Genomic DNA, 20,725 nt, shown 5'->3' with positions numbered 1-20,725 from the left:
AGAAACTTTACCTGACAATCCTGGGGGTCCTGGAGGTCCTGGGCGTCCAAAACCTGGTAGTCCTGAAAAAACCCAGATTCAGTTAATAACAAACATTTAGTTATCATTCCCCAGGAATAGGAATATGAAGCTGAGAATAATGAAACTGCAGTTCATCTAAATTTCTGATTCTTTGAGACTAGCAGGGTCACCAGCCTACATCAAAGTTAAAGGTTTTGCTACTAAAATGCATCTGTAACTTTCATAAGCATTGCCATCCGTTCACAAGATGCTCTTTCAGATTTTGGGAGTTAATGCATCGGCATTTTCGCTTGGGGTTCTATCTTTAAGGCAGACATTACACTGTCTATTCATTCTGTAACCGAACTGAAGCAATCCAGCTACCATGGAATGTGGGAACAGGGGCTGGTGTTGAAGTCAGGTAATAAAAATCTAAGCGCTGACTGAATTCTTGGTCCTGTGCTTCAGTGGCAGCTTGACAGCACCCTTTGTGAACTATTCAGCAGCCGGGAACCACAGAAGCAGCTTTGAAGGTGTATGGGCAGTTACAGGAAAAACAGAATGGAGAAAGCAGGACATCACAATGCCAAGTGAAGAGGAGCAAGCAAACAGGAAGAATACCTAACCTGGTTCACCCTTCTGACCAGCTGGTCCAGGGATACCATCTCGTCCCGGCTGTCCCTTCTCCCCTGAAGGTCCAGGAGGGCCAGGACGACCAATATCACCTAAAAGGGGGATGGAACACATTAGCACAGTAATGCCTAGTATGCAATAAAAAAAGCAACCCTCCCCCCTCCCCACCATCTGAACCTGAAGGTGTGACAATGTAATAACAAACTCACAAGGGTATAATCTTAAAATTAAAACCTTTCTCCCTCCCTGACAGGCTCTTAGGCCTGAGACCTTTTAAGCAGTCAGTGTTTGCTAAAAATAATATAATGGTTTCCTTTAGGATAAATTAGAATTTTGCTCCTATAAAAACAGGTTAGACCACTGCAGTACTTAACATAAATAAAACTGGTGAATACTGAAACAGTTAACTTCTTGTTTCAATATCTAATGATACGACTATGACAGGAGACACAAGTCCTGAAGAGAGAGGTAAAACTCCTTTCTTTTCTGTTTAATTGCACCGAACTAAATGTGTGCGATGGCATTTGAGCATCCATATACATACAGAACATTTTCATTATGTTAAAGAGAGAAGAGGATAGGAAGAAGTGGCTTCATATGTTGTTTTTCCCATAGGCAGCTGACCTTTGCTGCACTGTTCATGCTCACCTACTGGCCCAGGTGGTCCAGGCAGGCCAGGATTACCTGGAGGCCCCTCAATACCTTTTGGTCCTGAAATTCCTGGTGTTCCTGTAAAGTACGGGTATTTCAATCAAATTAAGCACCAAACTGGCTTATCAGCAGATCTTGAAATGCTATTATCTGAGGTGCCCTGAGTAACAAATGAGCTAATTGTGTCAACATACTGTATTTATGCTCATTTTTCAGATTTACAGCTGATTAAGGAGATGAATTATAAAGCAAAGAACATACAGAAACAAAACATCCTAGCACAACTGTCCTTACTGCTACTCTCAAGACTCTGTCTTCTTAACTGCTGAGTGCCAGTGGCCAAGGACACAGTGAGTCTGGCAGTCTGCTAGGAAATTACCATTACAGAGGCAGGTGTTTCTGCTTGACAACAAAGTGAAAGGATTATGAATGTGGCTGGCTAGTCCTTCCCCAGTCCTCTCTTCCTTTCCTTAAAAAGGGATCTTCATAAAAATGGTCTTAGTAAGAATTTACACCGGATTCTCACCCCACAGCATGAACTGAGCGGGAGGATCCATTGCAGTGTGTCTGTTCTGAACAGCATCCGAGAGCCCGATCAAGGTAGTATCTCAATACACCGTTTTGACTGTTCACAGCCTTTCAGGCATGACATGAAGCAGAGGTTAAAAACTGTCAGGTTCATGGCCAGGTTTTCTTCTCTTTTAAGCTTCCCGCTACCATGACTACACTGTTATAAATTCCCTAACTTCCTGTGTTAGAGCGGCTCAAGCATGCTTGTAGAACAGCCTTTATTGCTGCAAAAGTAGCATGGGTAAAAACCTTGTTTTGTTGAGAACGAAAGAACTGACATATACGCATGAACAATCTGTATTAACATTTTTTAGAGAAAAGTACAAAACCTAATTTAATTATGCTTCAGAAAGAGATTTCGCTTCAGAACAGGTTCTTGGAGAGTAAGTGCTATTAAAAAAGCCCAGTTTTCCTAATGACACTTCTTAATGAATTCATGAAGGAAAAACATAGAGCCAAACACAGGCATTCTGTGGGTCAGAGAAGGTGAGAGTCTGACCGCTGTGGGGAGTGGAGAGCATTAGCTAACACAACTGCTACACGCCTGCAGAGCAGATGAATAATTTCAGAAGGCACTCTTAGCAATGCATTCACACGCTTGCTCTTGCAGTGACAATTTCAACAGCGCAAAGCTGAGAAGCAGCAGGTTGCTAGAAGCTTTGAAAGAAGCTGCAGCCCTCCACCAATTACCCGCTGTGTTTAGATGTATATACCAGAGAGCAAGAGGGAAAATGAAAAAAATCCTGTTCCAAATTACCTGGGAATCCAGGAAGGCCTGGCTCTCCTTTTGCACCTGGACTGCCTGGAAATCCAGGCAAGCCAGGACTCCCAGGTGTACCTTTACTGCCTGGACTACCGGGGTATCCAGGCAAACCAAGATCACCCTAGAAAACATTAAGCAGAAATAAGAAGCCAGTCTTTGTAAGATGGGTAAGCCCTTGTATGTTCCCAGTCTTATCATCACAAACAGGTCACTCATATTATGTACACTTCTCCTTGTATCCAGTTAATGTTAACCATCTCACACAGAAAATTAATTGGAAATAGCAGTTGTAAAGATTTTAAGAGATTCCCCCTACAATTTTGTAGAGTATCACAGCTTTTTCTCAGAACTGGCCTACATTAAAGTGTTTTCTTTCAGAAGAGAGACACTTTTACCCCATGATAATGCAGAATAAAAAAAGAAGTCTGTGGAGCTTTAATCATGCAATGTTTTGCTATGTTAATTGCTGCTCAACATCAATTGTAAGGCATCAGTGAAGGCTGCTAGATACCTGTAGATCTTTTGTCACTTTTTTGTGGGTGACAAAGGGTGATATAGGTAAATGACAGTGTGAATGTTTTATATAGACCAAAAAATTTTAAGCAGCAGTAATCATGATATATCAGCTCCTTAGTAATTGATTCTTAAATGCATATTGTCTTAATTTTTTTTTTTAGAAATAACTACATAATTAGACATGGGAACAACGATAAATCCCTAATAAATAAATTGTACAGATCCCTAAAAGCTACCAGCAGGTGTCACAGTGCAGACTAGGCCACTAACTGAACCCAACTTGAAAAGTCAGGTAAACAATCTTCTCCTTTAACAAGATTAAATGATATATAAATATTTCCACCTTTAAAATTAGAAATTTTTGCTCCCACCTGAAAAGAACAAACCACAGTCAACCCTGCTTGTTATTAATATATTTATATACATATTTAGTTATACATATTAAGTGATAGCTAAAAAAAAACCAAATGAGCACAGAATCTAATGTCCTCATGGAATTTTCTAATGAAAACTTTTGTAAGTGTACCTTTGGTCCAGGGGGACCAGGAATACCAATGCCTGAAAGACCAGGGTCACCTTTCTCCCCTTTCAATCCAGGAAATCCTGCAGGTCCAGGCTGCCCTGGACGTCCTGCTATTCCCTGGCTGCCTTTAATCCCCGGGGGACCTGTCCAAAAGATACAATACAAGTTTTATAAATATAAATAAAACTTCTGCAGTGGTTTAGAGAAATCACTCAAATTACAGCAACTAACAAATTGACTAACAAATTGACTGGCTGGCTTTGAACACCTAATATGGTTTATTTTTAAAAACAAACTAAAACAATTATCTAAAATCTCTTGTGGCTTTTTGCATGACATTTCTAAGCTTTCTTTTCTTATTTTTAATTCACATAAATCTAAATATCTCTTTGAAGTACCTAGGCAAAATTTAATATTAGAATCTTCAGAAACTGGAATTTTTGTTTCAGCAGTCTTTCTAAATAACAGAATTCACTTCCTCCTTCCCCTTTCGCTTGTGTCTGATGTCTGTCTTGTGACAGGTGGGTTTACAGAATCATATTTTTTCTGAACTTTCATAAAGTGGATCTGAGAAATCAGAAAAGGATGAAAGTTACAAAATGTAGATCATTCTGCTTGTACACCTGTAAGCACTTCAAAGTAATATTTACAATTTACAATATATTTGCGTTTTCTGTTTTAATGGGTATTTCCAATTTCTTACGTACTAGTTCAACAACTATGTACATAGGGCTTTATGTATTCCTCATCTGTATTGCCATTTAAATATATTATTAGATACTGCACACAAGCAGATCCACCTTTGTACTATATAAAAGGAAGACACCGGCCAAAATTAAGTAAAACACAAGCACAGAAACTAACCTGGAAGGCCCATCTCTCCCATGGCACCTTTTAACCCTGGAGGTCCTGTTGGTCCAGGCTGCCCAGGAAGCCCTGCTTCTCCCTTGATGCCTAGGAAAGTTGTGATTTTAGTTAATTAATGGCAATAATTAAAAGTTTCTGATATTCGTGCATTCTCATATGAATATGCTTGTCATCTAATTACAAAGGCAATTGATTTGGAGTTGCTTTAGGCCTCATGTTGCTTCTACGTGCTTTTTCACACCTGTTTGTAGTGAAACATTAAACATCTTCAGTTTTTCTGAGCCAAGATTTGATCAGGGCAACTACTTCGTTTTGAAGATTAGTCTAATGAAATGGGCCAAATCTCAGTCCATGTCTTAGATTCAGTAGCTTCTATTATGCAAATAAATGCGACCTACGATGCTCAAACTAGTTTGAGTCCTGGACGGTTAAAATCTTCCCCAAGCCCAAAAAGTTATTTTGAGCAAGACCTATATCAGACAATGTGAGCAAAGATTCAAGATTTCAGATAATTTGTTATAGCTGTAGGAAGGAGTGCAAAACTGAATTAATTTTCTTGATCCTCGCAATTCTTGAAAGCAAAGATGTGACATCCAGCCAGCCTTTGCAATACGTTCATTTGGCCATTTTCAAAGTATAATGACTAATAATATAAGAAATAAATATACGAAATGGGCAAGTCCTATTGGCAGAAGCATGCTGCTTCGATAATGATTTTAAATGTCCCAAAACTGTGCTGCAGTTTAAGTGTAAATCCCTAGGCTTTGTTTAGCTGTACCTGGATTAACATCCCAATCCCACGTGATAAAAACACATGCAAATTCTTACACATCAAAACAGTCCATCTGAGGCCTTGTTTACTTACCTGGCAATCCTGGTGCACCTGGTGGGCCACTAGGTCCCGGTGGGCCTGGGTCACCTGGGAGACCTTGATAACCTTTCTGTCCTGATAAGCCAGGAATACCTCAAAAGAAAAAGATACATTTTGTTGTTATTGCTATTACTACCACAGAATGTTTTCTTTTACCTTAAGAGATCAGCTGTACCTATAGGGGAATAAAAATCCAAATAGGGATTTTTCTCCAGTAAATATAATTCACTCTAGTTTAGTGAAGAGAAGTATCAGAACATGGCATGTTGCTTCTGGAGAGTTTAAAAATACTACAGAACAGGAACAATACAAGTAAGTAGAGGAAAAAGTAACTTTATGACTAATATCAATATACATCATTCAGAAAGGACTGGTTTTTTGAATAAGCAGACTCCATGCTAATCTGTTTATATTCATCCAGATTATTTATATACATGTTTAATTACACTGCTACAACAGAAGCACTTTGGGATTGATATATTATAAAAAGTAATGCAGGTATTTTAGCAGAGTTTTACAAATTCTATGTGGTTATTATCCCATACGATAACTTTGTGCTGCCCTGCAGGCATAGTTAAATCTGCCCTCTATGGCTTTTACTTAACAGAGGGAGGAAAAAACAGAAAAAGAAAAAAAGGTAAGTGTCTTAGAATACTGCGTTAGCTTCACAGAAATTAATACACTAGATAAATTAGCACAATAATGGCTGGGCCAACATTAGAGAAAGGCAGTCTTGTTCTCTTTAGGGTAGAATATTTTTAGTCTCTCAGGACTAACTTAGAGTTCAAAGGAGACATCAGAACCCTTGGGGGGTGGCGAGGGTAAGCAAGAAAACAGACTTGAATGAACTGAGAAAACCTTCCAGGCTGCCAGCTTCCCAAGTAGAAACACACACAGAGATGACATTTAGCTCAGGGGAGGGTGAGCTTACAGAGATACCCAAAGGGAGAATGTGGAGGTGATGCATGAGCACATGACCTGTGCAATTCCATCCTACAAGGCAAAGGCCCAAGGGCCTGTGAGACAGCAGGAATGCAGCCAGCGCAGCAGCCATGACAACTCTCTCTCATCACGCTTAGGAATAACACCTACAAGACTGAATCCTGCTGAAAGCCCCTTAGTGCTATCACAATATCTCCATATGCCAAATAACAGTAACAGTTAATGAGCAAGGACATTACAAACTAACCATACAGAGTAACTTGGTCATAGAACCACTTTAAAAAAAGCCTAAAATAAGGGAAACTTAAGCCACCTCCGTATTCTGAGTTTAGTTTTTTCTAAAATGAACTGTAATAAATGAACTGTATCAACTGTAGATGAACTGAATGAACTGTAATAGATGCAGTGACAGGTCACTGTTGTCTGTAGAGGACAAACCACCTCCCCAGCGCACATGCAAAGTCTGTACCTGGAGCACCTGGCTCGCCTTTTTCTCCTTTTGCTCCTAGCTGTTTCATATCAACAGTTCCAGGTGGACCTGGCAGGCCGGCTTCGCCTTTGACTCCTTTCTGTCCTACTGGTCCAGGAGGCCCTGGCGGACCAGGTAATCCATTATTACCTACAGTAGGTACAGACAACAAAAGGGAAGAAAATATAATCCTTAAGGTAGGTGAATATATTTGTAATGTTTTTTTCTTAAGTAGGGAGTCTGTGATTTATTCATGAAGTTGGAGTTCACTAAATGATCAGTCAGTTTATGCAAGGTTCTCCACAGCATCTTAAGCCCTGGAACAAAGCCGAGTGAGCGGACTGCATGGGGATGTCTGTATGCTGCAGGCTCTCAGCTCTGGCCAGCCCAGCTCAGAGGAAGCAGCTGTCTCTACGGCCCACATCGAGAGAGCTCCCAGAACCCACAACACTGTGCTGGTTGCTGCAGCAGGTTTGGATTCACAGCCTCCTTGTTCCAGGGAGATGAGTGGGCTTTTCTGCTATCAAACTCTTTCAAAATTCATCTCCAACAAGGGGGTTGGGAAAATGTAGATAGGATAGTTTCTCTGTTATACCTATAAAGCTGATTCTGGATGACTCCATAACCCAAAGCTACTTATTTTCTTCTTTCTGCTGCTTAAAGCAGACTTCAAAACACACTTCAGAAATATTGCCCTACTTCAATGCCATCAACCCAAAGGTAATGTTTTAAAAACAGCTAACATTTCATGACATCAATTAAAACCAAAGTCACTAAATGCTATGGCTTAAAACTGCAAAGGAATTCTGAACAGCAGCACTGTCAAAAGAACATAACTTAATGAAGATCTAGACGTCAGTATTACAAAGCCTCTTTCCACCCAGGACATGGAAAACAGCATTCTGTATTCTCTTCAGGGGCAGACAAAACAAATGTTACCTTTCAAGCCAGGCAGGCCGTTTCTTCCAGGAGTTCCTGGAGGCCCTGGAGGACCAGGAGCTCCCATGACGCCCATCTCCCCTTTGGCACCTAAAGGCATGGAATCACCATGGTCATTCTGAACAAAAACTCAAAACTTTTCATCACCTAACACCTACTTCCCTGTATCTCTATGGCATTTATTAACCAGCGCATGCATATAAAGCCTGTTTTAAGGGAATTGGAAGCACTCGGTTCTTGTACAGCTCTAAATCAGATAAAATGACACTTGAAAATTGTGCCAATTTTTCTACAGTTAAGTCCTGGGAAGAAAATTTGCAGTACCTGTCGTTTTTGATAGAAAGCATGTTTACACCTCTAGTAAGTTTAGTTCCCTGGTTTGAAACATAAATACTTGCTTGAAAGCAAACTTGAATTTATTGGAAGCCAAAAAGACAATTAGGAATACACTACTTTAAGAATATTTTGTATCGCCCCCTCTATCCAAAGACAGATTCTCAAAATTCACTTTTGAGATTTCTACTCCAGAGGGCAAAACAGGCTATCTTAACTGAATGGTCTAAAAAATAGAATAAGGAAATGAATATTTAGAAGTGTAGGTTGGATCCAATTGATAGTATTTGCAATTATTTCCTTCAAACAAGTTCTATTTCTAAATTGTAGCAAGTGACTAGAAAAAAAAAAAATCACAAAATAAATTAGAAAAAGGTCATAAAGATGATGATCAAAGTCATGTTTGAAAGTTATGAAACAGAATAACATGCAAAATATTTGAATCATGTTACAGGGAAGAGTGGTGACAAGAATTTCAACGCAACAAATTTTGGTTTTGATTTTTGTTTTGTTTTGTTTAAAGTATGAAATGCAATGGTTACAGATATCCAACTTCAAATGGATAGGATAAAATTTGAAAGTTATTAAACTGGCATAAAGAACGTCCAGCTGTAACCACAGTTTGGTCGTTGTCCACAGGCAAAACATGTAAACTTACCTGGAAACCCAGGTATTCCATCCCGGCCAGGTGGTCCAGGTGCGCCCTGAGGCCCTGGGAGACCAGGGGGTCCTGGATATCCTGGGCTTCCTTGGTCACCTGGGGGACCAGGAACATCAAAGCCTGGAGGGCCTGGATCCCCTTTCTCCCCTGGAATGCCCTGCAACCCTAGACAAAGTTGTTAAAACACAATCTTTTAGCAAAAAGTAAGGCAAGGCTGAGATCTGTGTGTCTCTGGGTGTAGTACTGTATGAATAGCTAAGTTTTACCTGCAGTCCATTCCTAGCACTGACGAAAACCCTGCAATTCTTCTAAAGCTGTTTATTTTTTAATGGCTTACAGGCGTTAAAAGGCCATATTCTCCTGAAGAGAAGCAGTACTAAAATTTCACCTATTTGTAGCAAACAATTCAAAAAAATCTCAGAACAAAAACAACAACTCTCTTCAACAATCCTTTAAGTCTGATTAATGAAACAAAAAATCCAAGATTGATTAGACTGGTTTGGGTTTTATCATTAAGTATTGAGATTCTTACATTTCCATTAATGATTCCATTTTACTACATTCTAAGATAACATCAGCTGAGTATTTTTGAAAGAAAGCAAAATTCTGCATTGCATTACATTTCCCTGAATGAAAAATATGAATTGTCAAAACATGCTTAAGATTGTTTAACACTAATGATACCGAGCTCAAGGCACTGCTGAAGCAAGCAGACAGCTTGTTTCCCTCCAGTGCACCATATCAGTGAAGATGCTCATTCCGGAAATGTAGCTGACAAAAAAAGGATTATTCTCAAATTTGAAATTAAGAAAAGGCTTTGGTAAAGAAACCACAGTACCTGGGGAACCTGAGGTTCAAAAGCCAACGAGTTAGAGCTCATCAGGAAGTTGAGACAGGTAGCAGTAAGGAGTTGTAATAGTCGTTAAGTTAGGGAACAAAATAAAGCACATACAGATTAGAACAAAGGAAAAAAATCTACCCTACAGTTACCAAAACAGATCTAAGTACAAAGAATACAACACTAATGCAGTTAAAAGAAAACAGACTGCAAGGAAACTTTGAGGTCTTTCTCAAAAGTGCAGCCACCACTGTATGCAGAAACCAGAAACTCTGAGAGATATTTCCAAATATTGATGGTACATTTGAAAAATAAAACTACGTTTCCCTCTCTCCTTGTTGAGTATCCTCTTTGCAGCCGGGGAACAAGCTGGTTCTGGGCTGTTTCTAACACAAAACTGTCATTGCTAGATACTGGCCTGGACACCTTCTGAACACCAGAGTACATCCCACCTATCAGCTTCCGCTGAATGTACCACATTCTGGTAAATCCCTTCAAACATGGATTTTCAAAAGATGCTGCTTCTTTGTAACACAAAACCCCTCTACATTTCCATTCTTCTAGTTCTATTATGGAAATGTACATTGTTACACCTACAGAGATAGTATATTGCATGTTACGTGCCCTAGCATAGTCTGCTGAGATTATGACACCACCGTGCCAAAACCTCATAACTAACTACAAGGCAGTGTAACTCTAACTCTGTAGTGGTGACCCCCGCTCTCGACTGCAGGAACAGCTCTAGGGGTGACGTCATGATGTGTTCTTTGCATGCTAAAAAGGCAGATCAAGTTTTCTTTACTGCATAGGCTGTAGACTTCCATTTATTCAATGATAAGCATGCTCCTCTTTGGCAGCAGCTTATCACTGTGTTACACTGTGGCGTCATGTGCCTGGAACTGCTTACTTTGCAAAGAAAAAACAGTACCAGAGGATGGATAGGGGCTGCACGTGCTCTGTGGTTAAGGGGTCTCCATCAGCAAGCGGAGGGGGAAAAAAAAATTCATAACCCACTAACAGGACAAACTCTGTATCTAGAATGGTAAAGATACTTTTTCAAATAGAAATCCATTCTAATTGAATTTCTGGTTCCCAAAAAAATAACCGCATCATAATTAGAACAATACAGACAACACAATAAATTCTAAAGTAATTTGTTACATATCCAAAACAATAAGAATGTTGGATTACTGAAAACTATTTGAAGAAACAGTGGTGGAGGAAATTCTGAACAGGGAAATCCTTTATAGAATTTTCCAAATTACCTGAAAAACAGAGCCCCAGACACTTTACCCTAGTGTTGCATAAAGGAACAGAATCAAAACAGTTGAGTAAAACAAACACAGGATGGGAGGTGGGAATGTGAAGCGTTCTGCACAAAACAGAGAAATAGCAGTGCCGAGGGAAATAGCAAGGACTCCTCAAGTGTGACCTTCAACCATGCACTGGGTTTCAGAGCCACCATGCTGTTAGTAGCCACAATGATTAGTCAGTACGAACACGAAGAGCAAAAATATAAATATGTCAAATCCACCAGCTCTAGTAATAACTGCATTTGTCAAAACTGGTATTTTGCAAAACGTATCAGTGATCACATGAAATCAAATACTGGCTAACACCAGGCAGACAACATCAGGCAGACAAAAGAACATGCATTGGATGAAACATTCAAACCCATACTAATACATCCCACTCCCCCACCCCAAATACACACCAGTGTTGCCTTCTGTTTCAGTTCAGCCTCAAGTGCAACCAGAGGGTCAGGACAGTATAGTGAGCGCAGTAAGCCGGGCAGAGGACCCTGCTGCTGGCTCAGGGAACTTCTGTGCACATTGCCCAGACCCCTTCTGTCCCTGGCTCTTAATACTGGACACATTCAAGGCTTCCTGGTGCAGCGACCACACATTCCTTTCCCCACCAGGAAACTTGTGAAAAAGTATACTTAAACATGACCCACACTTTATGTATGTGAGCAGAACTCAAACTCCACAGGCCTACTCACTCAAGTGTTTGCCTACCTTCAAGTTAAGCACTTTGGTTGATCAGATTCAGATCTTTATGAACTGTGACCTATGGTCTTACAGCTGGCCATGAATTTTTCAGCGTGCATTGTGAACGGTGCCAATCCCAGTGCTGGCACACAAACAAATTCAAAAAGTGTAGCTCACAAACATGCAACGTAAACAGTCACACAGGCATGGCAAGAACCAGACGGGTTTTGAAACATTTCAGTGGCAGGCATGCTCAAGCCCACAGGGAGTGTTGTCACTGTGGCGACTGCCACACATTTGCAGCATCAGGAGCTGGTGCACAGCAAGCCCATTCACTGATGAAGGGGAAAGGAATTTCCCTTAGCAAACTTTGTGAATAGCATGATGTGCATGCACGCACATGTACCCTTTGTGCACAGAGATGGAACAAGTTCATGTCTTCATCAGTCACCAATCATTTTAGACAAAAGACAATCAAACTCCCTTCAGAGACATATTCCTAATTATCAGTACCCTTAGATTCTACTTTGCCAATCTACTTTAAACAGATCAGCACTCATAAAACTTGTTGGTTTTGCAGGAAAAAAAACTGTGTGAGGGAATCAGGAACCCCAGGACTCAGAGGTTTCTGTAAGAGGAATTCTAAAGCTCTTTTCCAGGTGTGCTTATGACAAGATGAATGTGTATCACCTCCTTTACTGACAGGCTTTTGTTAAAACAGTATCCCATCACTACTTGGAGAACATTTTCTCCTCTATGAAATAATGAACCAGCTAGTTTGGAATACTCATGCTTTCTTCCTTTCCACATTAACTGAGTTAAATTGTGTTTCGGGTTCCATTCAGAAAAGAGAAAGTGCCTAGCCATGTCAGGGAGAAGCTGAATTGCTCCCTTGTTTTTGCACTCACCATGTAAGTAGAGGGAGGACAAACAGCATTGTATAGGGGATTGAGTTTGTCTGCTTTCTTCCCAAACCAGAAATTAATTTTCTAGATAATAATGTTAAAAAATTATTTAAAAATACATCTCACCTAATGAATCTGGAATACAGTTTGGTAAGCTAGGAAACTGCTTTGGAATTTAAGAACCATCTTGCTATTTGAAAGCAATGTAATGACAGCACAGTACAGGCAGCTAAAGGCCACTTTCCTCCTTTTCTGTACCCCCAAAACTTCTGCACTGACATCGTGCTCCTCTGTGTCCTGTCCGGAAGAGTACTGCAATAAACCCCTTACGGAGATTTTGTCACTATCTGTGCACAACTTTCTAGAATTTCGGCTGAGGGCCCAAGCCTTCTCCAAAGTGGGCTTTTACACCCTCAAGACCTCTCTAAGTTGCACAAATGACAGGGCTGAATGTAATCCACTTCTGATTTCAGTAAAGAACATGACGTAGCAAGTTTTGGCCGCTTGACTGGCAAGACAGCCAAGCCTCTATTTTTCCTTGCCTGTCTGTCCAGTGGGTCCTTTAGCATCCTGTGTACCTGCTTGGTGTACACTAGAAATAACCCAAGGGTACAATTCATGCAAGTTTTACCTGGGGGGCCAACAGGACCCGGAGGTCCTGGAGATCCAGGTGGACCTTGACCACCAATGCCAGGGATGCCTGGTGGGCCTGGGAGTCCTGGTGGTCCGCTTGGTCCAGGGTCACCTAAAAGAACACTCTTATTTAGTTAAATAGCAAACTCAGTTCAGTGATACTTGCTTTCAGAAGCGGAGTGCCTGCACGTTGTACTTGAAACCTTGTCCTTGCATGGAAACAAATATGGACCTGACACAGGAAAAAACACACTTCAGAGGCTATTTCTGAAAGCCAGAGATTTGTCCTCATTCTGTGTGGAATACTTGCAGTTTACATTTCTAGGCTACAGGGACAGGTTAATGCATCGTAATCCACATCAAACTCAACAGATGCTCTCCAGCAAACCAGGCATGCTCTGCAGTTCAATACAGACAATAATTAACAGTTGGAATTTGTGAATTGCTAACCCTCTGCATGTTGAAGCACAGTGCCTCTAAATAATTACTCTACTGAAAAAGTTTTACCCCCACGTTAACATGCTTTGTCTTTAGAATACAGACTTCCAGATACTGGCCCACAGACTGGTATTTACTCCCTTGCTTGCTTGTCTTTTGAGAACACAAGCTTCCATTTACACAGGTGTCTCTGATTTGGAAAAATGGACCCCGAAGTAATTGCTCTAAAGTCAGCACTGCTTGTATTTAGCTGCCAAACAACTCCCAGCACCTCTACATTTTTCAAAAGTTCAAAAGGCAACAGAAAATGGGAGGGTTCTCCATACCTTTGGGCCCTGGAGTTCCATCAAAACCTGCCCGTCCCGGGAGACCAGGGTTTCCTGGGAAGCCAGGATCACCTTTAGGTCCTTGAATTCCTTTTGTGCCTGGGGGTCCTGGGGGTCCAGGGGGTCCTGGAACTCCAAATCCACGATCCCCCTGTAACAAATTAACAATTTTTTAAAAGGGTTTTTTTTTAAGTTTAGCTTCTCCAAAAAATATTAAAGGAAATTAAAAATGCCCACCATCTTCCAGTTCAATTTCTTTTGCCTACCCTCGCTCAAACCTCAAGTAAGGAATGTGACTTCCCAGCCATCAAATGCTGACAAGAGCTGAATGCTCCCTATCAACTTCCCACTGATGCGGAAGAATCTCTAAGAAAGTGAAGTTTTATGTTAAACAAGCAAACACAGACCTTTGGTCCTGGGAAACCAGGTGGTCCAGGAGGTCCATCTAGACCAGGGCGACCTGGAGTTCCTGGAGCTCCGGGCGGACCTGGAGTCCCTGGGAAACCTACACATGACATGGAGGTTAGGGTAGCAGAGGAGAGGACACCAGAGAGCATTAGAACAACTCGTCCAGAAATGCTTAAGGCCCATGGAAAGTCATGTCTGATAAGAGGTTCTGTGCTAGTTCAAGCATACTTGAGGGGTACCCATTTGGCTGAGATAACTTTGAGTATACTGTCTTTGCCACAGAGAATCTCTGGGACTCATTTCAGAGGAGGGCACTCCCCATGCTGAGCGCTCTAATGAAAATTACAAACAGTTCACATCAGAAACATTAGCATCTTGAAGCAGCATTTGGAGATAATTTATTGATTCAAGCTCAAACATTCATCATTTCCCAAAGTTTTACCCATTTCCATTTGTGTCTTTGGTTTACTGAAAAATGTAAGCTACCATGAAGGAGCAGAACACTGAACGGAGGAATAAGAGCTCAGCTTTTTCCTGATACTTCTGAAACGATCATGAAGATGTACAAATTCAAGACAAACATTTTTAAAGGATTCTAGAGACAGAAATCAACTCACTAGGAAAAAGTGAAGAGACACAACCCTCTATGTCCCCTCTTCCAGCCCCTACAATACAGTAACATGGCTGTACACACCTTTTGGGCCTGGTGGACCTGGAAGTCCAATGCCAGGAATACCTGGCTCTCCCTTTGCACCTGGGATGCCTGGTAAGCCACGCTGACCTGGCTGACCAGGATCTCCTGTAAAGGGAAAATCAACATAGTTATCAAGAATCACTCAGAATCAAAAGCTCTTGGAATTCCCTGGACATCTAACTGCTGCTTTACCTGGAAGACCTGTGTCACCATTTCTTCCTGGAGGACCAGGGGGGCCAGGAACTCCTGGTTCTGTAATAGTCTGGCCAGGTTCACCTTTTGGACCTAAAACCAAAAATAATAAATAGGTATCCCTCAGCAGGAGTTTCTTTTCTGTTTTTCTTTGAGCAGAAATAGATGCTAGCCACATCCCAAGCTTTCAAAGAACTTAAACAGCAACAACACTTTACCTAGTAGGCTATCCACCCCTGAGCCCCATACAGCATTTATAGGCTTAGAAGCATCATTTAAAGTTAAGACAGTTTTCTTGAAATGTTATTTTTTAGCTTTCTCCTAGGTACCATCTCATGAATAGTATTTCCAATACCTGACACCAACACAGCTTCATCAGGATCTGCATAGTTGACAAGAAAGTAACAAAAGCAAACTTGTTCAGAGCAAACCCTTGTTTTTAAAAACTGTTGTAGTTGCAGTATTATTAAGCATAAGCCAGATGGTGGTAGTTACAATGCATTTCCACTACAGTCAGTCGAGAACAAAAACCTTCTCTAGAGGTCAGAGCAGAAGGGTGAGTCCTGTGCCCATAGCAACATAGCACAAATTCTGCTCACTTTGCGATTCTGTGATAATCTTCAGTAAGCGAGCTTAGAAATACTAGGTCTTACAACACCTTTTGGAAAAGCTTAAAAGCAGCATTATGTTCTGAGAGCTATCTGGAGCAAAAGGACAAAACTTGATTTTATGGCTTTTGTTCCATAGCACAGAGAGACCAACTCACCAGGAACTCCTGGAGGCCCTGGGCGGCCGGATACACCTTGGATGCCCTTTTCGCCAGGTGAACCTTGTGGACCAAAACCAGGAGGTCCAGGAAGTCCTTTCTCTCCAGGAAGACCTGGTATTCCCGGGTCACCTGGAATACCCGTTTCTCCTTTGAATGCAACACTGCCCTGAAAAAAGGAAGAGCAGGATGGGAAAGAGGAACATGTATTTATTAGCAAAAGAGTAAAGTGTTACTTCTGTTTTGAAGCTCTTTGGCAGTTTCCATCCTTCTAGCCATCAAGGCCATTAGCTGCCTACATCTTACTAACATGTCAGAGGTAAGTTCTAAACCTGGCTACTTAATTCTTCATACTACATAGGTGAAATGTAGACAAGGGCAGAAGGGACCACCTGACACTACCCAAGAGAAGTCTCAGCTTATATTCAGAGGCATTGACAGATTCAGGGAGTACCTCTATATATCATCACTAGATTGGCATCTACTGAAGAGAATTACTGGTTTAGTCACTTTCAGAAAAAAGTGCATTTGCCAGTCCTCTGATCTGCACTATGTCAAATGCACCCAGGACTTCCCAAAACATCCGTCCAATCAAAGACAGCATAAAACAACTCACAGGTTCCCCCTTAGGGCCAGGTAGACCTGGCAGTCCATCTCGTCCAGGAGTGCCATCTATGCCAGGAAGACCTGGAGGTCCTGGGAAGCCAGGGTCTCCTTTGTCACCCTTCAGTCTTGGAGAAATCAGGACATCCCCTGGGTCTCCTTTAGGACCAGGTCTCCCAGGGGGACCTGGGGACCCTGGGAATCCCTAAGGGGAAGAGGGGAAAAAAAAACAAAAGGCATTTTAGTTTTTCTTTCACTCCTCTGAGTTTGGCACAATATAAGAATTATGCATTCAGGCTAGCTATGGACATAAAAGGAAGTATTAGACAAGAATCCATATTGACTGTGCACAGATCTACCAAACATGCAAGACAAATGAGACTCTGTTCTCCCACCAGAACATAACACCACCACTTACTGGTGGCCCTACAAGGCCAGTTAATCCAGGAAGCCCCTTTTCACCTTTTGGTCCAGGAAAACCAGGAGAACCTGAGCAGGCCAGAAAAACATAGAAGAAAAACATAAAACTGTAGAAGCTGTAAATATCAAGCATGCTGTTTGCATAAGATAAGAGCTAAGTTGTTTTAAAGCCAGGCAAGATTTAGCCTTGCCCATTTGTTTTTTTCTGGAGAGCTTGATTTTATTTGAGAAGAACAAAATTTGCAGCTGTAAGTTAAATCACTGGTGTCAAAAATGGTCACGCTTTTAAAAAGCTCCATCCCCTCTATCGTTTCAGGACTAGCACATAGAAGCAGTTAATTTCCCTCTTTCAGTTAAATCTATAGCAGATAATAAACATTTAATATGCAGAATGCTTGCAAATCTGTCTTTGATCAGAGAATTTTTTTTGAAAGACTCAATTTTCAAAAAATGAGTGATTGTTTTACACGTGTCCAGCCTGTTTCTTCTTAACACTCTCCAACTGTGCCAAACAGGACACACACCAACTATATAATGGAGCTGGCAATGGTGCATCTGAATTTGTACACAATACACAGGTGTATCATTAGCATTATGCACAGATACTCAGATACAAAATTGACTTTATAGTATAGAATATATTAAGCAAAATAGTGAAGACTACAGCCTTACCTGGACTACCTGGAGGTCCTGGTGGTCCTCTCTCCCCAGGAGGCCCAGTTATTCCAGTTCCTATGCAGTTGAAGCATGTGTCTCCTCGATCACCTAAAAAGATTAGCATTGAAAAACTATACTTGAGCATCAGATCTTAGAAAACATTAAAATAATTCAGCACAACAGCAATTGTTTTCTTGCTACTGATCTATAATACCAAGTCCAAAATTACTATTTGATATAATTATATCATTGCTTAAATATTAGAAGGCTTCCGCTGTGAAAGACAAACTGAAGCTTTATGGTTGCCAGGAGTCAGACAATCAATATCAGATATGATTAGAACTTATTTAGGATAGTGCAGAATAAATTAAAACAAAAAAGTGCTTTCAATAATACAAAATAAAACTGTGGACTTTTTTCCTCAGCAAAAGAGTCCTCCTCTAAAGTAGGTACTTGACACTTCAAACTACAACTCTAAAGCACAAATGTCAAAATCCCAAACATTAATTAAACTCCAAGAGTGCAAAATAAATACTGGGAATGTTTCATTGATTTGACAATAGGATGGACTTATTTCATTAATTAACAAAAAAAATAGAATGGTTTCATGAAGCTTAAGAATTTCCTTCACATACAGACTTTTCTGACATTCATCAATGTAGTATTTAAGCACTTAATTTAGATTAATTAATTAATCCGTACAATCTCCATGAGAAAAAAAAGACTTCTGTTTGAAAGGAGCACAAAATTAAGTGAGATGCCCAAAGTCAACTAGGATGTCCATGGTTGAGCTAGGAAAGGATTCTCACTTACCCGTATCAGCATCCTCATTGCAAGGTTGTCTTTTTGGAAACAAGCATACACATTAAAGATGACTTTTTTTTTTTTACCAAACAAACAAACTCATTGTAGATTGACCAACTCAAATTAGGAATCTTGCATTTATAATTTCAATGTTGCTTTCCCAAAAAATGTAAAATTGATTCATGAAGTAAGTATAAAACTTTTTCATGTAGAGTTGGCAACAGCTGCTACAAAGCACTTAGTTTCTATCTACCTGGGAGATACTCAAACCTGACATTCCATTTTATTTTAACCGTGATCCATGCTAGGCCCTAGCTTTGATTGCACCCTCGGTCACTTTGAGATTCTTGTGCTTCAGCACTAGATGAGGGACTATTGTATGCCCAAAACAGTTTTCTTGTTCAGAAACAGAAAATACCTGCATGCAACCCTACTGGGAAGAGACACTGTTTATCCTTATTTAATGCAGGTGTTACGTTGTTTAACAAGCTTTAACAAAACGAGAAAAAACAAGATAGCCATGACACTGCACCTTTTTGGCCTCGCTCCCCCATAAAGCCTCGTTCTCCTGGAATTCCTGGAGGACCTGGTGGCCCCTGCTCACATAACCCTTCGCCTAAGGAGAATCAGGAGAGATTTAATGATCAGTTTGTGTTTGACAGCAGCATGAAATACATGTATTCAGTTATTCAGTACAAAAAAGGTACTTCCTAGTACTTGTGTGGATATTCTAACATACCCAAACAATCACAGACCAAATGGTTTGGCAGTTCAGACAGATGACTGCTAACGAAAACTCACCAATGTTGTCCAAACTAAAAAGGAAACGCTCAGTGATATTACACAACACTCATTGTTCTCCTTCACAACCTCAACTATCTCCCACTACTTCCCACAGCCTACACACTTCCATCTCTACACTACATTCTGCTCTTTAACCTCGTATCTTAAAAGCATATGTATAAAATATCATCAGAGTGAGGGCACTAAAGATGCCAATGCCATCTAGACACCAAATTCCTCCCTGAACCATGTTAGCCCCTCTCCACTACAGCGTTCCAGTTCTCATAGTCCATCTCCCATTCCCTACTTCCCTTATACCAAAAAGGAACTAAGAGCCTTCATCCAAAGTTTCCACTCCCAAGCTAATTTTGTGTGGTCTAAGCACTAGAATATTTACCAAATAAAATTGGAATTCTGTGAAAAATTACTCCCTTGACTCTCCTGGTATCACAACTCTTAGTAGGGAACAGACCCTCCAAGCATTTATCAGATCATATCACGAAAGCTATATTTACTCAAGACAGTGTCAAAGTGGTTACCTCCTGCTTCATGCACAAATTTTAATGTAACTTGCATTAGCTGGATTAAATAGGATGTAATATAAATTGGAAAAATACTTAATTTTGTACATCTGGGCCAAATCTGCTTGGCCCTGAAGGACTGTCATTACCGTGTGAGTTAGCAAAAAGGTCCCTCAAGTCTGACAAGATTTCTTCTCCTCCAGTCTAGCTTAGTCTCACCAATAAGTCACGGCAGGGCTTGCTTGAGCTAGAAAGAGGCATGATTAAGCCAGACTGCAACTCACACCATTGAATTCTCAAATTCTGTAATTGGTCTTAAGGGTAGAGTTCTCCTACAAATGTCCTGATTTGCAATGGGAGTGACTTGGAGAATGTATACGAATAGCTTAGAATCTCATGGGCTTCAGCTCCTGGTAAACTACACCTTTGTAGGTAGAATTAAAAAAAAAAAAAAAGGATTAAAAAAGAATGTCAAAGCTCTTCAGTCTCTTCTACTTGCTGTCTATGTGGTCATCACTTACCAGGAGGAACAGATGGTGCAGGTGGCCCTGGGGGACCTGGTGGTCCTGGAGGTCCTCGTGGTCCATCAAGTCCTGGTTGCCCAGGAATAGAAACACCAGGTAAACCTGGCTCTCCCTTCTGTCCTCTCTCACCAGGTAAGCCAGGTGGGCCAGGAGGTCCAACAGTAGCGATCCCTAAGATGGGAAGAACTTAGTTCCTTGATAGCTCAAAAGTTTAAATTACTTTTTTGCAGGGATGGCAATGATACATGATCAATAACATGCTACAGATAAGACTGTGTCTTTCCATGTAAGTGGTCCAGAACATTTCTTTTATGGAATCAAACTACATGTTGATGTGCAGTGTTTGACATATGGCTATTTTACATTTTCAAAGAATTTTTTTTTTTAAACATTGACCTGATTATGTTTATGAAGGAAAAAAGAAGTGAAACAGGAATAATGAAAGGAAATACTGATGGAAAAAAAAAAACATTTACAAGCTGTA

General features: G+C 40.6%; 1 protein-coding gene across 1 annotated transcript in view; it reads right to left on the bottom strand.

The window, feature by feature from the left end:
* COL4A5 (collagen type IV alpha 5 chain) overlaps positions 1-20,725 on the bottom strand; it is an 86,867-nt gene that overhangs the window by 16,795 nt on the left and 49,347 nt on the right. Inside the window, exons 20-40 of the mRNA XM_075107211.1 lie at positions 20,239-20,412; positions 18,946-19,029; positions 17,625-17,717; positions 16,951-17,021; positions 16,546-16,737; positions 15,930-16,098; positions 15,164-15,256; positions 14,972-15,076; positions 14,277-14,374; positions 13,870-14,020; positions 13,104-13,217; positions 8,736-8,903; positions 7,745-7,834; positions 6,806-6,955; positions 5,389-5,487; positions 4,521-4,610; positions 3,660-3,799; positions 2,612-2,738; positions 1,282-1,362; positions 627-725; positions 12-62 (exon numbers count right to left, since the gene is read on the bottom strand). Coding sequence (XP_074963312.1) covers positions 12-62; positions 627-725; positions 1,282-1,362; positions 2,612-2,738; positions 3,660-3,799; positions 4,521-4,610; positions 5,389-5,487; positions 6,806-6,955; positions 7,745-7,834; positions 8,736-8,903; positions 13,104-13,217; positions 13,870-14,020; positions 14,277-14,374; positions 14,972-15,076; positions 15,164-15,256; positions 15,930-16,098; positions 16,546-16,737; positions 16,951-17,021; positions 17,625-17,717; positions 18,946-19,029; positions 20,239-20,412 — 2,439 coding nt within the window. The remainder of the gene's footprint in view (positions 1-11; positions 63-626; positions 726-1,281; positions 1,363-2,611; positions 2,739-3,659; positions 3,800-4,520; positions 4,611-5,388; positions 5,488-6,805; positions 6,956-7,744; positions 7,835-8,735; positions 8,904-13,103; positions 13,218-13,869; positions 14,021-14,276; positions 14,375-14,971; positions 15,077-15,163; positions 15,257-15,929; positions 16,099-16,545; positions 16,738-16,950; positions 17,022-17,624; positions 17,718-18,945; positions 19,030-20,238; positions 20,413-20,725) is intronic.

This window comes from Phalacrocorax aristotelis, chromosome 11 (genome assembly GCF_949628215.1).
Source record: "Phalacrocorax aristotelis chromosome 11, bGulAri2.1, whole genome shotgun sequence".
NCBI classification, from domain to species: domain Eukaryota; kingdom Metazoa; phylum Chordata; class Aves; order Suliformes; family Phalacrocoracidae; genus Phalacrocorax; species Phalacrocorax aristotelis.
Note: the sequence above shows the minus strand (reverse complement) of the source record. Positions and strands in the feature narration are given on the sequence as shown.